The 18,847-nt window shown below is 39.1% G+C and overlaps 3 protein-coding genes across 16 annotated transcripts in view; 1 reads left to right on the forward strand and 2 right to left on the reverse strand.

Annotated features, from left to right (window-relative positions):
• Positions 1 to 18,847, reverse strand: part of LOC139981981 (uncharacterized) — a 471,811-nt gene that overhangs the window by 201,776 nt on the left and 251,188 nt on the right. For 11 of the 12 annotated variants that reach the window (XM_071994454.1, XM_071994455.1, XM_071994452.1 and 8 more), the window contains one exon: positions 4,663 to 4,992. The exons of the other annotated variant lie outside the window; for it this stretch is intronic. In XM_071994454.1, coding sequence (XP_071850555.1) covers positions 4,663 to 4,992 — 330 coding nt within the window. The remainder of the gene's footprint in view (positions 1 to 4,662; positions 4,993 to 18,847) is intronic. 12 annotated transcript variants of the gene reach the window in all.
• LOC139981986 (tyrosine kinase receptor Cad96Ca-like) overlaps positions 1 to 18,847 on the forward strand; it is a 196,139-nt gene that overhangs the window by 111,253 nt on the left and 66,039 nt on the right. The gene's annotated exons all lie outside the window — the stretch shown is intronic.
• On the reverse strand, positions 5,916 to 9,384 carry LOC139981991 (uncharacterized). The gene is made up of 3 exons (XM_071994495.1): positions 9,020 to 9,384; positions 7,431 to 7,742; positions 5,916 to 6,156 (listed from the first exon to the last, which is right to left on the reverse strand). Exons 1-3 carry the CDS (start codon positions 9,195 to 9,197, stop codon positions 6,065 to 6,067), a joined length of 582 nt encoding a protein of 193 aa, XP_071850596.1. The 5' UTR covers positions 9,198 to 9,384; the 3' UTR covers positions 5,916 to 6,064.

Below are 18,847 nucleotides of genomic sequence, written 5' to 3' on the forward strand. Positions count from 1 at the left end.
AGCAAGGGAAAAAGAGTCTGTGTTGCAAAGATGTTTATTTTGGGATATGGGTTGTGGTGTTATTGTATTATATTGTATTATATTGTATTATATTGTTAATCTTACTGTAGCTGTAGGTGTTTTTGACCTTTACGGCCTTCCATGCATTATTCTGCCTTATACGTGTTATATACTTGGGTTCGTTTTGCTGGTTGTGTTTTGTTGTTTAAAACCTCATTAAAGGTGTAATCAAATGAATCAGTCGTCGTCATTATTACTACAATTTAAACAACAATAATGGAGAGAATTCTCAGACCAGAGAGACTAGAGACTGACCCAAATTCGAACAGTGCTTCGAAGGAGTGGGCTCACTGGATCAAAACATTCGAAAATTTCGTGCAAGTACTACCAACGCCTAGTACGGGTGAGATTGATAAACTTAGTATACTGACTAATTTCGTATCACCACGAATATACGAAACTATCTCAGAGTGCACTACCTACGGAGCTGCACTAAAGATCTTGAAGGAACTTTATTTGAAACCAACAAGTGAAATATTTGCTAGACATAGGCTTGCTACGCGTAAACAAAATGCAGGGGAATCACTCGACGAGTATCTTCAGACACTTAAAGCATTAGCTAAAGAATGTGACTTTAAAGCGGTAACGGCAGAACAAAACCGAAATGAATATATTCGGGACTCGTTCATTAGTGGGTTGTACTCGCAAATTATTAGACAGCGGTTACTAGAAAATAAGAAATTAGATTTGCAGACAATGTTCGACCAAGCTAGGTCACTTGAGGCGGCTCAAAAGAATTCAGAATCTTACAGCTGTGGTTCAACAATAGGTGCAGAAAACTCATCTGTAAGTGCAGCTGCCCGCGTAAGCAAGCAATCACAAGAATCACTTCGGGGAGCTAGTTTCGGTGCTCCTGGCAAGTGTTATTTCTGTGGCTACAAAAGACATCCTCGTTCAGAATGCCCTGCACGAGATGAGGACTGTAACAATTGTGGCAAAAAGGGTCATTTTTGGAAAATGTGCCGGTCATCGCAAAATGCTAACTCCCAAAGGGCCTCTACAGCTTCAGCTTTGTTTGACAGACCAACAATTGCGTCAGCTGGGACATCCCTGACTAGATCAATGATAGAAATTAAGGTTAACGGTAAAATCGCTAACTGTCTGGTTGATAGTGGAAGTACCGATAGCTTCATACATCCTGATCTTGTGGAGAAGCTCGGATTGTCCGCGAAGCGAGCAGAATTGTCAGTTCGTATGGCAGCCACATCTTTTGAACAAAAGTCCTCTCAAAAGTGTGAAGTTTTAATCGAGCTAAATAGTCAGCAGTATCCAAAAACACAGCTATATATTATGTCGGATCTCTGCGCCGATGTCCTGTTAGGACTAGATTTCCAAATAAAGCATGAACGCGTCATCTTGGAGTACGGTGGCGCATTGCCTCCGTTGGTACTGTGTGCTTTTGCCGATGCTAAGCTGGACCAGCAGGGAAATGAACCTCTTGTCGCTATGGAGGTTGACCCTGTTAAACCTTTTGCTAATCTGGCAGCTGATTGTAAACCCATTGCAACAAAGTCTCGACGATACAGCGCGGATGATAGACATTTCATAAGTAGCGAAGTCCAACGATTGCTAAAAGAAGGAATAATTGAGCCAAGTAACTCACCCTGGAGGGCCCAAGTGGTGGTAACGAAAAACGACAACCACAAGAAACGGCTGGTCATAGACTATTCGGAGACAATAAATCGCTATACGCTGCCAGACAGCTACCCACTGCCCCGCATTGATGACATTGTGAACAGTATCGCCCGGTACAAAGTTTTCAGTACATTCGATCTGCGCAGTGCTTACCACCAAATACCCTTACAGCCTGAGGATAGACTATATACTGCCTTTGAGGCTGATAGGGGCCTATACCAGTATACTAGGCTCCCATTCGGGATAACAAATGGAGTTCCCTGTTTCCAGAGAGAAATTGATAATTTTATCAAGGAAGAGGGCCTCGAGGCAACGTTTGCCTATCTAGATGATGTAACAGTAGGAGGTGCGAATGAAGCCGAATTAGTACGAAACCAAGCGAAATTCCTGGATGCCGCTCGTCGAAAGAACATTACCTTTAACGAAAACAAAAGCGTTATCGCGACTAAGCAACTGAGTATCCTAGGGTATGTAATTGAAGATGGAGAATTGCGACCTGACCCCGAGCGGCTCCGCCCTTTGAAGGAACTGCCTATCCCCCAGAATTTGAAGGCCCTTCGACGTTGTATGGGAATGTTTGCTTATTACGCCCGCTGGATACCTAACTTTTCTTCCAAAGTTAAACCACTGACTGAATCCCCCACATTTCCTTTGGGGGAGGAGGCTGTGAAAGCCTTTGATCGTCTGAAAGCAGACATTGAAAACTCTGTAGTAACGGCAATTGATGAAACTATTCCTTTCGAAGTGGAAACAGATGCCTCAGGAGTAGCTATAGCAGCGACACTAAATCAAGCTGGACGGCCAGTCGCCTTTTTCTCCCGTCCGTTGAATGGAGCTGAGAAGAATCACCCAGCAGTTGAGAAGGAAGCACTAGCTATCATTGAAGCAGTCCGCCATTGGTCATATTACCTAATCGGCAGGCGGTTTAAACTGACGACTGACCAAAAGTCTGTCAGTTATGTATTTGACATTCAGCACAAGGGCAAGATAAAGAATGAGAAAATGAGGCGTTGGAGAATAGAACTTTCGTGTTTCACGTTTGATATCGTCTATCGCCCAGGAAGTGAAAACATTCCACCCGACACATTGACTAGAGCATTCTGTTCGGCAATTAGCATAGAAGACAATTTCGCTGAGCTTCACAATGCGTTGTGTCATCCAGGAGTTACTAGAATGTGGCACTTCATCAAATCGAAGAACCTTCCATTCGGGATAGAGGAAGTGAGGAAGATGACAGCAGCTTGTAAGGTCTGTGCAAAGCTCAAACCCAGATTTTACAAGCCTTGTAATTCACCCCTAGTTAAGGCTACTCAACCCTTTGAGAGGCTCAACATAGACTTTAAGGGACCACTGCCTAGCACCAATAGAAATATTTACTTTCTGACAGTAGTCGATGAGTTTTCAAGATTTCCGTTTATTTTCCCATGTTCCGATATGACGTCGTCAACAGTTATTGCTTGCCTCTGTCAGGTTTTCTCCCTATTCGGAACCCCAGCATACATCCACTCTGACAGGGGGGCAGCATTCTTGAGTAAGGAACTTACTGAATTTCTTATGTTGAGGGGTGTGGCATGTAGTAGAACGACAAGCTATAACCCTCAAGGTAACGGTCAAACTGAGAGGTACAATGGGATAGTTTGGAAAACAATAATGTTAGCCCTAGAAACAAGAGGACTACCTGCTAAGCACTGGCAGGAAGTCCTACCTGATGCCCTACACTCAGTTCGGTCCCTCGTGTGTACTACTACTAATCAAACACCACACGAGAGATTTTTTAAGTTCCACAGGAGATCCTCCTCTGGGGTCTCTGTCCCTTCCTGGCTTTGCTCGCCAGGTCCTGTGCTTGTTAAACGTCATGTTCGTGCTCATAAAACGGATCCACTAGTCGATGAGGCTGAGCTCATTCAGGCTAACCCCCAGTATGCTCATGTCCGTTTTCAGGACGGCAGAGAATCGACAGTCTCACTCCGTCATCTAGCCCCTGTTGGTGTGGTAGAGAATAATGACCTCAGGGGGGGGGGGGGCCTAAGGGCGGAAATGGAACTGAACTTTTAGTTGATAGTAGGGATTTGACTGAGGAAGCCCCAAGTGTTGATAAAAAAAGCTCTATCCCAGTGGGTTGTGAAGCTGAAGATAGTTTGGCTGTAAAAGAGACTTTAAGCATAAGGCGTTCAGCGAGGAAGGGTAAACCTCCTGATCGTTTGGACCTTTAACATACTTCTATGTCGAACGTTGTCAAGTGTTTTTCTGGTTTCTCTTTTAGATGGGGAGAATGTGGTGTTATTGTATTATATTGTATTATATTGTTAATCTTACTGTAGCTGTAGGTGTTTTTGACCTTTACGGCCTTCCATGCATTATTCTGCCTTATACGTGTTATATACTTGGGTTCGTTTTGCTGGTTGTGTTTTGTTGTTTAAAACCTCATTAAAGGTGTAATCAAATGAATCAGTCGTCGTCATTATTACTACATGGGTGGCAGAAGGTGATTGTGGATGTTTTGAATAGAAAAGAAAAAAAGATGTTTTTTTACTCAATAAAAATGCATTTTGTTGTTTGGCATAGGCCGAGCTGTGGGAGTGTCTACTTGGGTGTTTGTTCATCAAAAGAAAACAAGTTGTGTCGCAGTTTGAAGGTTTGGCATTCCTGGCTAAAATGTGTGTCCAGGATACAGAATCCTACAATCATTACAGTACTGAACTTGATCTTTGTTTCGATAGTTATAAATACAACTGCAGTTTTCTGTCTGATGGTACACTGTCCATGTGATGCAACATTAAATATAAAGAAATAAGACTATACAAACAATGCCAAACAACTAAAGCACTGAAAGTTACAAATCAAATGCTGTTTAGCCAGTGGATACAGTACTAAGTGATTGAGAGTTAGTGGCTTCACATATTCACTAGAAAAATAGCATACTGAAGGATGATATTAGTGATGTACTGCATAAATGAGACTGCTTACTTTCTGTTACAAGTAATTCCACTGTAGTGGCCTTTGGGTACTTGTCTTCTGCCTGACCTGATACTCTGCATTTCAGGATAAAATGTTGGGTTGAATCACTCAGGACCCGGATGCTTGAGGTAAGTGTGATATTAACTGTGTCATCTTCATTTACTGTGATGTGATTTTTGTTATCTAATAATATCTCATCTGATGAGTCAGGGAAGGTTGTGACCAACTCTAAAGAAACATCTTGTGAGACTTTATCCATTGAGCAGGTTAGTTCATCTTCTCTGTTCACATCCAGGACTACATGCTGCTGATTGGCCAAACCATTTACTACTGGGAAGCCTAGCATGGTGGAAGAAAGTAAGAAAATCATTTATGTCTGATAACAATGCAGTCATTAAAATTTGTTGGTGTGAGCACTATGAGGTTGGAGCACCCTAGCCCTGTTAATTTTATGTATGCTGTGAGGCCTGACATGAAGTGTAGCTTCTACAGTAAGTACAGACTGTTAACAGCCACAGTATTTTCAAGGAATTTTTCCTGTGGTCCCTCAGACAACCTGTATTTTACATCATATTAGGTTGTCCAGATGCAATAATTAGTCGTATGGAATAACACAGATTCACAGCCATGATCAATGCACCATTAGAAAGTACACCTGCAAGTTTCCTAACTTTAACAACATTATCATACCTACAGTACTGTAAGTGTAAGACATCACCTTACTGTGCAAAGATCTGCTACATGTGTGACACAATCAGTTAAAAATTGTTTGAAAAGTATAGTACTATTTGCTTCTCAGAACCCTTTATTTGGCTAACATTTCTGAAGGGGTTGGCATAGGGCTAGGCCGCTAGGGGAAGCAACCCCTTCCCATTATTGCATAAAAGTGAACATTTAAGGTTCAAATTGTTTTTAAGTTGCAAAAAAAATGATTTGTAGCACAATTTTGCATCTAAGCACCTACTATTTTATTAAAAGGTGATGGGAACCCTCTCCCCTTACACCACTCCCCCAGGATGTCAAACATCTGAAACCCCTCCTCTGTGACAGAATGGTGGTCAAACCCCGCCAAAAAATACACTCATTTGTGCAAATCGATGTACTGTACAAACTACAAAGTTGCAGCATTAACATCTCTGTGAACAAATAATATACTCTCTCAGTATCTGCAACTTACGTTGTTCTAACAGCAAATAGACGGTAGTCACTGATGGGAACAAGTCTGCCATCTGTCCAGCTACTCTGCATATTACAGAAACTCTCCCAGTTGGACTGCTCATCACTTTATAACTAGAAGTAAGATATGTATTATACGTCCCATCACTGTTATCAGTCACTCTGTGCGAACTGTTCAGAGAAATTTCATCTGGTGAGGCAACCCATTCCAGATGGACTCTTGGTCTAATGCCGGTCAAGGAACAGTTGATGAAACCACTTGTATTTCTATGTATGACGACTTCTTGGCTCTTCCATTTACCACAGGATAGCCAGGCTCAGGTGGAACTGCAGTAAGAAACAGAGTTACCATTAATTGCAAGATTTCTTTCTTATCAAATCAACTGTTGAAAACAGTAAATATTCATATCCATTACTGCCTGATTTATGTCAGAGAAAACCAAATGTTGCAGTCTTCTAAAATTGATCTGCAAGCATTGATGGAAAATGTAACATCTAAAAGGAAGTTTCACTTAACCATAACTTCAAATTAAGGAGATTATTGTAATATCATATGTATGCATGTCAACTGTCACTCTGCCAGAAGAGGCTGTAAAAAAGTATGAAAATAGAACCATAGGACTAGAGGTCATTGTTAGGACAAAAAAATTCAAGATTGGGCTCAAAGGTTTGCCAATATTTTCCATCAACAATTAGCTACTAATTATGTATGCAATGGAATTCTGTGCAAAAGAGTAGAAGTAGGGGTAAGGTCACTATCATGGTCACTAAGATTTTGAAACGAAAGAAGTGTATATAAAATGACAGCTAGGCTATTCCATCAGCAGGGTATTGTTTTGTGTCCTTACTGAGGTCATGACAGGTCTTACGTAGAAAGGACATTAGCAAAAAGTGGCAAAAGTCTGTGAATTTATCAAATAATGGCATTCTTCTAAACTGACATTGAGATTCTTTGTACAGTACAAGGCATGTGGACTATGATAATGACTAAAATAAATTCTCAAGTAAGAGCTTTTTACAAACAAAAAACAGTGACTAGTGTTACAGTACATCAAACTATATCAGCTGTCTCATGACACATGTGACCTTGTTTACTTTTGGAGCTGTTCTACTTTTTTGAGTGTTTTTTCATCTAGTTTGTTTGCATGTAAAAGACAATTGGAAAAGAGTGTCCAGGAGTTCGGCAGGGGTGTAGGTGGGGAGTAGACTGAAGAGTGAGGGTAGATACAGGAATTTCAGCATTATTTACCAATATTAATTCTATAATTGTCATTTAATAACAACTTTAGCATGCTAGCACAAAAATTAACAGTTATATTACATTTACATGGGAGGCTACTGTACTTTACACTGCACCTGAACTGTGCTGTATGTGATATTAAGTCAATGTTGCACTTCTTTGTAACTCTTGAGGCAATAATAACTACACATACTGTATGCAACACAGCCATCTACATCATTACAACATCATACCAGCAACACTTACAATGTACCCTCTCAATGTTACACAAGAGCCATGCAACCTTTCTATTTAGTTATTTTTGTTACGTCATTCCAAAAATTGCTCTACTAATCTGTTCAATGGGGCAAACAATACTTACCATAGACTTTCACTGGGACTTCAAAGTAGTTATTTGCACCAGTGGGATGAGGAACAAATAAAACTGTGTAATTAAATTCGTTAGACAATTTTACTTCATTGATGATCAAAGAACCATTTGGATGCATGCCATAGTCTCCGTTCCTATACCCTTGTCCATACATCTTTGAACCCTCCTTGTAAATGAATGGGGAAGTACTAGTCACATCACCACTACCATAAATCCAACCGATTATGTCACAGTTTTCAAAGTGACATGACACTACACCTTGTTTTCCGACCTCCAAATAAATATTTTCCTGACACGAGCCACCTGGAAGAGAAATGAAGACAAGAAACCATAAAATAACATACTATTATAAGGTGAACCAGCAAGTCAAGAGATTTTGTGATTCATTGCCCAATATCACTTTCGTACTTACGTCAGGCATAACTTTAGCCTGTACACACACAACCTGCAGGAAAACTGCAATGTAAGCCGGGCTTACGTTGAGTCATAGGATAACAGAACTTTGTGGGTAAGTTTTACAATTCACCGCATCAAACCTTGTAATCTGTTAAAATCTGGCTGACAATTATGTTGGACGGCTGCGTTTGTATCGGGCGGGTTTTAGTAGGACCGCACCGGACATATCAAAACCTCTGTGCTTATGACAAATACACTGGACAGAAAGAGCTAGAGGAACCCAGCAACGTGGTATACAGCGCGTACACCGGTTTCATTGCTACACTGTTATGTACGGATGCCTACTGTCGACAATGAGTCTGAGATGATACAGGCTTGTAGTGTAGAAATATGTTTGTGGTGACAGTATGGTCCATGACGTTAAGTACAGAAGAATGGGTTTTTAGAAAATTACCTCTATTGACCCTAAAGGAAATGAATTGAAATTGTGGAGCGCTGTAGGCGTTCTGCCAGAGCACAGAACTGAGAACCAGAAAGCCATTTAAGGCTTATTGTGATTCCTTGCCAATTGAGATTATAATCCCAAGCTTTCGTCATTTTTATTAAATTGATCAGCAAGGTTCTTTCACTGACTGTGGACCTACCTAGTAAATATTGTAACTTACCATGTTTACAAGCTATTTTTAGCAAAAATCAATTGAAGCACTGGCCCTAATAAATGTGCATAATATCATATTGAACATACATTATCATGTACCGGCTGGCTATCTACCAACACCTTCACACAAAGTATGATTCAATTCTAAAAATGTTTACATTTGACCCTTTTACCTCATAAATATTCTTGAGATGAGCACCAAAATCAAAAGGGTTATCCTACTCAGTATGGCGCATCTATGTACCAAGTATGACTTCAATCCAACTGTTGAGTTATCGTGTTAACGAACCAAGGACATCGCATACACACACTCACACACACACAGACACACACACACACACACGCCAACCTGACTGCATAGGTTCCTTTTGCTAAAGCAAGGAACCAAAAAAATTGGCCCCCTAATCTACGCAATGTACCCTATTAATGTTACACAAGAGCCATGCAACCTTCCTACAACTTATTTTGTTACGTAATTACAAAACATTGCCCCATTAATCTGTTCAATGGGGCTAACAATACTTACCATAGACTTTCACTGGGACTACAATGAACTCATTTGCACCAGCGGGATGAGGATCGAATAAAACTGTGTAATTAAATTTGTTAGACAATTTTACTCCATTGATGATCAAAGAACCATTTGGATACATGTCATAGTCTCCACTCTCATACCCTCTTCCATATATCTGTGAACCCTCCATGTAAATGAATGGGGAAGTATTTGTTACATCGCCATCACCATTAATCCAGCCAATAATGTCAAAGTTTTCAAAATGACAAGGTACTAAACCTTGCTTTCCAACCTCCAAATAAATATTTTCCTGACAAGAACCACCTGGAAGAGAAATGAAGACAAGAAACCAAATGAATAAATAAATACTAAGAGTTCCAAATAACTACTACCAGCTCTGGAAAAACATGATTTAGTTACATACACTGCATAAATATTAATGATATTTATAATGATCCCTAGATCCAAAACAATGATATTAATGGTGGAAACTAATCATGTCTATTTCTCTGACTTGTCATGGGTTGGACGACTTAGCAATATCCTCATCCTTCCTTTAAATAAACACATGTCAAAACTTATTACAGTAGAGTACATGTGAACTACTTCCTGCCCAGTGATCTTTCATTTACGATTATAGAACAATAGTTATAAACTTGGATCTTAAAACTACAACACACCCAACCCAACAGAGCACTTTAGGCGTACTGCCATAGCAAATAACTGAGAAATGTGGATCTACAGTATTAGGGATAAATACGAAACATGGAAAGGTCAATAATCAATAGCTTTTTGCAGTAAGTGCCATGAATATCAGTTCAAGGGTCTCATGACTCATGTAGTATTTAGGGTTATAAAATGTTGTGTTCAAAACTCCAGCTCAGGTGAAAATAAATCCAACAGTTTTGTTTTATCTTGTTTTTGAAAATAAATCCATTTGCAGTACAGTACAGTAAGTGCCATAAATATCAGTTTGAGGGTCTCATGTTGTATTTAGGGTCATAAAATGTTGCGTTCAATACTCCAACTCAGGTGAAAATAAATCCATAACAGTTTTGTTTTATTTTTATTTTGAAAATAAATCCAATAATATCAGAAACAGATCTACAATTTTCTACAGTAAAATTACAATATATATAATTGTAGAATGTAGATTACAGTAGAGCATTCTTTAACCAACTATGTATACAGTAGACCTGTGTTAATACCTTATATACAGTATGCTGTACACATACAGTAGTGATGTTATAAATAACAGCCCCCATGTTAGTACTTCCCAGCACATTTAGCCTAACTTAATTTTCTATTGTTAATCCAATGACTTAAACGTTGTAAATTGCACAAATCTATAGTTCAATAATGAGATTGAAATGAAACATAAATACAGACCTATGTCCAAAGGGACAACTTTAACACATATAACAAACAAATATATTAGATGTGACATTTGTACAGTATGTAAACCAGAATGAACACTCGGGAAGGGCCGTTTCCGGCCATCTGAGGGGTTTGTAAAACCAAAATTGTTCTTGTACGCTCCGCGCCAACCGACGGTGGCGCTCCGCTCAGATAGTTGTGCATACAATTTTGCAAATCCTGGCTACGCCCCTTACTTTTAATGAATTTCTGTGGATCAAACTCAAAGCTATTTCGAATGGAATAAAATTGGTTAAGATATTAACAAGAAATATACTCTAATTCGGAAGATTCCTACATTAGCAACTAGCATGATTTCACCTCATTTTGTCTCAAAAGAAAACTTGTTTTTTGTTTCCCAATTGCACATTGGATATTGCAGTGCTAGTATGCATATTTTCCTTGAAGGGGGGGGGGGGCGGGACGTTGATGGAGTGATGTGTATACACAAATAAGTTAATACAATAAGAGTTATCAAGGGTACTAAATATAAGGCTGCATCAGTCCAATCGAATTTCTGCAAAGTGCCCTTTGATGTCGGTGCCCCCCCAGATTAAAAGTGCTTCCGCCGCCCTTGAAGGCCTTATAGTACTTTTTTAGGTGTGGCATATTCTCTACATGCCAAACCTCATTGCAGAAGAAAACTCCTTAAATATCTATAGACCCAAATAGTGGCCATGCAATATGTACAATAATGGGAATATTCCATTTCAAACACCGATATAGAGTTGTAATTCAATTTTAAGGCACTTCAGCTAGAATTACCAATCCTGCAGCCCATATATTTGTGTGTTTTTTTTCTTTTTCTTTTTGTTTGTTTTTTTTTGGGGGGGGGGGGCCAAAAAACATGATATCTCATGAATTTTCTTATCTCTTTGAAGGTGTTCATCTTTGCATAGATAATCCAGACAACAGACTATGTCTATTGTCTAGATTCTATTGGAAAACTATCAACGTTGATGTAACAAGTTTTTTTCAACCAGGGAGTTGTGGAACTCCCTGGTTCAACAGGATGTCAAAGCGTCATTGTCCTGTAGACCTACGAACAAGTCTCCATAGCATTCCTGTAACTGGATTATGGAAACAGGATGTCCGCAGTATGCAGTGAAGGTTTAGTATAGTTAATGTCACTCTTTCTGGACAAATTCAACATTTACAAGCTTAAAGGTAGTCTGTATTGGCCCTAAATTTTGGCCACTTTAATTGCTAGAAGTTTTCAAAAAGTACTTTCCTGGGGGTAATAACCCTTTTAATTGTGCTCAGACATTCTAAATGATGACACGAGATGATTGAATGTCCCAGTGAGGTAAATTTCCTCCAGGGAAATAAACATACTTAAAGAATTTTGTCCATATTGAAAATTTGGCATATTTAGGGCCTATACAGCACACCTTATAGCCACACTCTGGCCTAACTGCTGAGCAACCATCAATATAGGCATATAATTGTAAGTTGCAAAAAGTGGCGTATCATTTTTCTGGTTTAGTGGTTGAAGAGATTGTAAATATATGGTACAGTATGGTTTAAGTTACATTTTCATGTTTGCAAGGTAAAAATAATTGGCCTAAATCCACCAACACCCTGTTTCGATCAGATATCCCACTGTTTTTTATCTAGATCTGTGTACAGAATGAAGCAATGGAATAGAACAACAGTCAAGGCAAAGCCTGCAACTTGTAAATGTTTTTGAAATTAGCACCTAAATGCTGTCTTCTTTCTTAACAGGTTGGTGTTGATCTTATTGGTCCTCTACCAGTGACAGCTGCCAAGCGACTGTACATCATAACACTGTCTGACTTCTATTCAAAGTGGCCTGAGACTAAGGCAGTGCCTGACAAGACTGCAGCATCAACTTCTTATTGCATTACTGATGTGATGATGAGGTAAGCATGTCTTAAAAAGTGAATAATTTTCTGTAGTTAGTTCCAATATGAATGGCATCATATCTGTTATTTGTACCATGCAAATAACTTGTAGTGCATGGCAGAATGCTGTGTTTGAGCAAAATTATTTCCAAATAGGTATTAAGCATACAGAAAGGTCACGAAGGTAGGTGAGAACTGAGAAAGTGTACTGTAAATCTTTGCAGGTTAAGTCCCCATTAACAAGTTTATATGTACATAGTTTTTGTTCCTATATTTACTTGCAAAGGTTCCACCATATAGCCTGACAATTGTCTTCATTTGATTTACATCCCCAAAAAGTGATTTTGGCTGGACATGTTTCACTGCAGCAGACACTGTTTATTTGTTCAAACAAATGATGAGTAATAATTAAGACCACATTCCACAGCTAGACACCACCTATTGTGTGTTGTTTTTCAAAATGGTGTTGGACAGTTTGATACTGTAACCACAGGGAACTTTTCTGTTTAGAAAGTGTGAACTTATTACTACTTGGCTGTTTTGACAGGAATTTCGACAAGATAAGAGAGATAATGTATCAACTGAGTTTTGGTACCATTTCTCTGTTAGGTCCGTTGTGGAAAATTGCTAAATGTGTTTGTGTGTGTGGTGGGTGATATTTCCTGAAACCTGGGAGAGGGACCCCTTTTTCTTTCTTTGAAGGCGTGTTTCTTGGTTCTGGAAATTGTGTTCAAGATAAGTTCTCATAGTAAAACATATAACCGACCATATTCTTCTTCCTGTTGTAACTTTTGCTGTTATGGATTTCTGTGTAAGTCTTAACGAAAAACCTGTTGGATACATGAGAATCAGCTATTTTATTTGTAATTTACAATCAAGATTAAACTTTTGACGGTATCAAGTTGCACATTAAAGCATTATATAGGTAATCCTACTGTTTGTGGAAAGGAGTTCAAGGGGGGAATTCTAATAGGGAAACTTCTGCATGGTTTTATAGAGGTCTTTACCAAACTCTAAAGAGGAAGTTTCAAGTACATATTGTTTGAAGAAGAGTGACAGTAGTATATCATTCTAATCAAGCAATACCTTCCTGCTTGAAGGATGCTCTAGAAAGCATGGATTATCTTTATTTGCATCAGAGCTACAAAGGGAGAGTCATCATTCCAGTTAAATTTCCCCATGCAGGGGGTAGGAAGTGAGGGTGGGCACACAACATCAGAGGGACATTTTCTCATTCCACAACCACCACTCGATATGCTATAAAACGATACACACCGGCCATATCACTTAAATATATATGATGTGTTGGTATGTTATCAATACTATTTAAATGTTAAACGTGCTATAAAAAGATATGGGATGCCATTTTAAAAATAGCATGTACAGACAGTGCCCCCCCCCCCTGCTCTTACCTCCCTGATCCCATGTATAATCATTGTTCACTCTTTGCCCAGTCTGATATAGATTCAGAATATTGCGTTTGTGCATGACTATCATCCAATTTCATGTTTTGATTTTTACTATATTAACTTTCTTTGAACAAACTTTTCTCTACAAGAATGACATATTTAAAGTGTGAGAAACATGATGAGACAAAAAATCTAGCATATTGCATACTGCTCTGTCCTATTTGCTTTATTCTTTCCCTTATTTGGCTTTGTTTTGTTTCCTGTATGTTTGCAGCTCTTTTGAAGAGGATAGCGTTCTAATATATCTTTTCTAATTTGAACCACTTTTGTCCAATAAGAAACATTCATAATAAGAAACAACGAACCTTTATCACTGGAATTGCCTGGAATGCCATTTGTCTATAAAAATGAAAATTTGCTTCACGCATGGCCATCACAACGGGGCTTAGGGGGCAGAGGGTGGGAGAATGGCCCTCCACCTTGTTGAGAGGGAGAAAACCTTGACTCGACGATTGAGTGACAAAAATAAGGAAGGGTAAAAAAGTAAACAATAAAGTAGTAATGAAAGTCAATAAATAGGTGCCAAGCCCATACGGAGAGGGTTGGGGCAGTATTGACATTTCAAGGTCAGAGAAATATCCAGCTACTTCATGGTTGTTATTAGCAAACAAAAATATTTTGGAACTCATCACAGATAGGTCACAGACTTAAGAACACCCCTCCCCAGGACACACATTCGATAACTTACCATCCCAACTCCCCCCCCCCCCCGTATCCTTGCACTCAAAATTATGTGTATGGGCCTGAGTTTTGTATACAACGTTGCCGATTTCGTTTAGGATGTAACTTGAAAACACCCTCGGTTCCCGTCCTATAATGAGCTTTACGCACGGATGAAATTTCATATTGGCTAGGCAACTCTCGTAGACCCATGAAGTACAGTTACCATACTTGCCAAATCTTACCCACTGTGTGTTAGGGAAATACGGCAACAATGAAGTTTGGACTCCTTTAAGTTCGTAATATTTTACCTCTGCAATTTGTCATTTTTTGTTGTAGCTTTTGCATTCCCTATCCCGTACCCGCCCTCCGTTGGGGGGGGGGGGAAGTTAAGTTTATACTATCTCTCCCTCTGTAAAGATGACTAGGAACGCAATGTAGTTGCCGAATACAACATGCAACATATACGGAGGATGAAATAGCAGCAATCACAACAAAAACATGATTAACATCTTCTACAGATGGAAGACTTCCTTTTTTTTCCCCGTTCTATTTTTTGTTTTGCAGCAACGCACAACGTCTCATTTATTTCCTGTAACATTTAACTCTGATGTATGCTTCTGCTCTAATTATTGATATAATGAACTCAATTGCCTTTTGAATGTCGAAATGCTTAAATTTTATGCGGGACAAAATATGCTATGAAGTATTTGCGGACATTCCGTACCAGGACATTTCGTCCGGCGGGACTATATTTGCTGTGAGGTGGGGACACAATTTTCAGCAGATAATGTCCGACCGGACTAAATATGCTGGTACAGATTGTCCCCGTGGACACTTTGTACAGGGGGACACTCTGTACTGTCACACCGGCCATAGCATCACAACTTTTATAAGACTATAAAAATTGTATAAGGTTATGTTTTATTTATAAGATGTATAAGGTTATAAGAAGTATGTTTAGCTTTCTTTTGAACCTGTGATGTTTGACATCAAATGTACAAAGAATTAAAATAAAATAACAAAATGGAGAGGAACTGAGATGGCTATGAGGGGAGGAGGAGGCCACCCATCACTTTCAAATAAAAACTTGTAATCTTCTGTTACATTATTTTTTCCAAGTCATAAATCCATGAAATCTTCATGTCAGAAAAATTGAGATGGAAAAACGTGGGTTGTTTTGATGCTTGGAAGTGGACACAGTTTTGATGGTAGACACCACTACAGTCTACAGTAACATACAGTAGGTTGATAGGCCTAGCTCTCAAGGCGGGCGTCAAGAATATGGTCGAGTTGTTCGCCTCTTCTAATTTGGCCGTTGTCATTGACGTCAAACTATATGACCAAAAAGTCCAACAGAGACTGATCCAAGATGAAGGATACCACATAAAAAACAAGTTCTTAGGTATTCTATGACATTACTAAACCTTGCAACGTCGTTCTTTCGACAAACAGGCAATGAGCGCTAAAGGCAACACTAGCAGGAAAAAGTGTAACCTGCAGAGACTATTCGTGGCAAAGTAGCTTAAATGCAAGATATATATTTGTTGTACCATGATTGATATTGATAATTGTAGAGACAGAGCAAAGATTTGAAATTAGGAATCAAAATTTAAACTTCCAGTATTGAGATACTGCATCATTCAGGGGCGTATCCAGGGGGGGGCGCAACAGGCGCGCGCGCCCCCTATTGGCCGTCACAAAAAAAAAAAAAAAAAAGTTTAGCAAAAAAAAAAAAAAAAATTGATGACGACCTTTATGTGAGATGTCGGTGATCGCTCAACCCCCCCCCCCCTCCCGTATGCTTTATTTTTTGTTTGCCAAAAAAAGGTTCTGGCGAAGTTCGGCGGCATAATAGTTTTAGAAACATAGATGGTAATTGTGTTTGTATTATCACTATAAACACTAAACATGACATGCCAGCCATACTAAATTGTGCATTTTGTGTCCATATTTACTGGAAATGTTGCTTATTATTAAGGTCGAAAAATGGGTCACATATGGCCATGGGCGGCGATCCTGGGTGGAGGGGGGATATATCCCCCCATGAAAATGGGTGGAGGGGATGTAATGCACCATACCCCCCCCCCACCAAATGGCAGGGATAAGAATATTTTCATGCCTACATTAATGCATCTTCGTTAATGTACGGCTCTTTTTTAGCTTCATTTCTCGCCTACCATAAACGCAGTGCGATCTTTTCAAATAAAGCGTCTTTATAAAGCAAAATAGTTGACTGTAGGCTTCATTGGCCCTATAACAACAAAATGTATTATTGCGCCCACGGTATTGATATAGTACATATATGCACCCTCATAGTATTCATATAGGCCCTATAGTAAGCCTACACACGTACATGTTCCCTCGAACAGCTGAGAATCTCATGTAACCAGGGTAATGCTTAATACACGTTTCACCTGGATGCCCTAGCAATCGGTACCTAGGAATGTAACTATGTGTAATTGTGTATTGCATGTGTATAGGCCTATAATAGCCTGCATGAGGCCATTTTCTTCATCGAATAATATAAAAGAGCTCTCGAACATTCTAACGTTGCGCCTGAAACAAGATTGACAGGGGCAATTTTCCCAAAATAACACCCGAAATTAAAAAAAAAAGTATTTTGGATCCTGATTATGAGATATTTCGGACATGACATCCCTATTTTAAAGTTGGGTATATGCCGCTTGGAAACCTCGGGAAGTGCCGTTTCCGGCCATCTAGAGGGTATGTTAATCCCAAAATTTTCTTGTACGCTTCGCGCCAACTCATGGTGGCGCTACGCTTAGATAGTCAACAAGGTCATATCCTCCCCCCCCCCCACTCGGAAGTACGGACTGCCGCCCATGCATATGACACCATTTTGCATTTCAGCCCTTCTTTGAAAGCAAAAATTGTACACCCCCTCCCCTTAGACCCATCCCCCAGGACGGCGATCATTCATGCCTGGCGCCCCCCCCCCCCTATTGGAAAATCCTGGATACGCCCCTGTCATTGATGCTCTTGTTATTATTATTATTGTTGTTGTTTTTACTATAATTACTTTCATCCTCATCATTCTTATTGTTATTATTATTATTATTGTTGTTGTTGTTACTATGATTACTATTATTATTATTGTCATTATCATCATTCTTATTATTATTGTTGTTGTTACTATTATTATCGTCATCATCATCGTTATCATGATTATTTATTATTATTATTAGAAAATCATCGTCGTCGTTGTCATCATTATTACTATTATTAAGTCTTCGGAGGGGGTGGAGTGGTATAGGCAGCTGGGATTGTAATGACTTTTACAGTACATTTCAATCAAGTTTATTTCAAGCTCCTTATCACATCTTTTCTCTTAACCTATATAGTCATATTTTGTGTACCTCGTGTATTTTTACATTTATACTATATTTTTGGTTTGAAAGAAAAAGAATAAAATATATATATATGTTATATCCAGAAACAGGCCTCTTTTTGATTCCTTGCCAAAGGCTGAAGAAATCAATGCGATGGTGATTGTGTGGGTTAGTGTGGGTGTGCGTGTGTGTGTATGTGACACTTTCTAACACGATATCTCAATAATTGAAGCTTGTATTTAACTCATACTCTACATGTGGGTAACCCATATTAGGAAAAAGACTACTACTGTTTTTGGTGGAGGTCAAAGGTCATTTGAGGTCACCAGAGGTCAAACTAAAAACCTCTTAAACTGCTTGTAAACACAATATCTTATAGGTGGGGTAACTTGGAAGGATTTCATACTTAGTATGTAGATGGCCCATATTGTGTAGAAGATCCCTATTATATTGGACACAGGTCAACAATCATTTGGGGTCAGCAGAGGTGAAAGTCTGAAAAACTTGTTAAAAAAACTTGTAAAAAAAACTTGAAAATCCGTTAATGTACAAACAAAGCACGTAGATTGCCTTTGGTGAGAACAAAATCGCTGTGGAATTTCATGCGTGTCAAATTTCCTTTGAGGTCAAGAGAAGTAGTTTTCAGAAATCTACGGTACCCAACATCGACCATACTGTCATCACATACATGTTTCTGCCCTACGATGATTATGCGCAAGCATATATCATTTCGTCGTCCGGATCAGGCATCCGTACAAAAGTGTCGCACGAAACCGGTATAGGAGCTGCATTTCGCGTAAGTTGCTGAGTTCCTGTAGGTTCTCTCTGGCCAGTATCTTTGTAGTAAGCAATAAGATTTTGACATGTACTTGGTATGTCGATGATCAATATCAATTAAAGAACCATATTGTTTTGGTGAAGGTCAATACAGCCCAAACTGTGAATAACCTACAAAAATGATATATCCAATCTCTCAAGTTGAAATCAAAGCCCTAACAAAATTTCTCCTATGGGCAAGGAATCACTAAATCTTTGACTTTCTGGTTTCTTATTTGCTCATTACTAGGCTGCTCATTG

The sequence above is a fragment of the Apostichopus japonicus genome, chromosome 16, assembly GCF_037975245.1.
Source record: "Apostichopus japonicus isolate 1M-3 chromosome 16, ASM3797524v1, whole genome shotgun sequence".
Classification (NCBI taxonomy): Eukaryota; Metazoa; Echinodermata; class Holothuroidea; order Aspidochirotida; family Stichopodidae; genus Apostichopus; species Apostichopus japonicus.

Bases quoted from the DNA above. Each gene is read 5' to 3' on its own strand.
- LOC139981991 (XM_071994495.1), bottom strand. From the start codon at position 9,197: ATGGAGGGTTCACAGATATATGGAAGAGGGTATGAGAGTGGAGACTAT. The intron at 7,743-9,019 runs GTAAGTATTGTT...TTTCTCTTCCAG, and splicing joins AGTCCCAGTGAAAGTCTATG to GTGGCTCGTGTCAGGAAAAT. The intron at 6,157-7,430 runs GTAAGTATTGTT...TTCTTACTGCAG, and splicing joins AGTCCCAGTGAAAGTCTATG to TTCCACCTGAGCCTGGCTAT.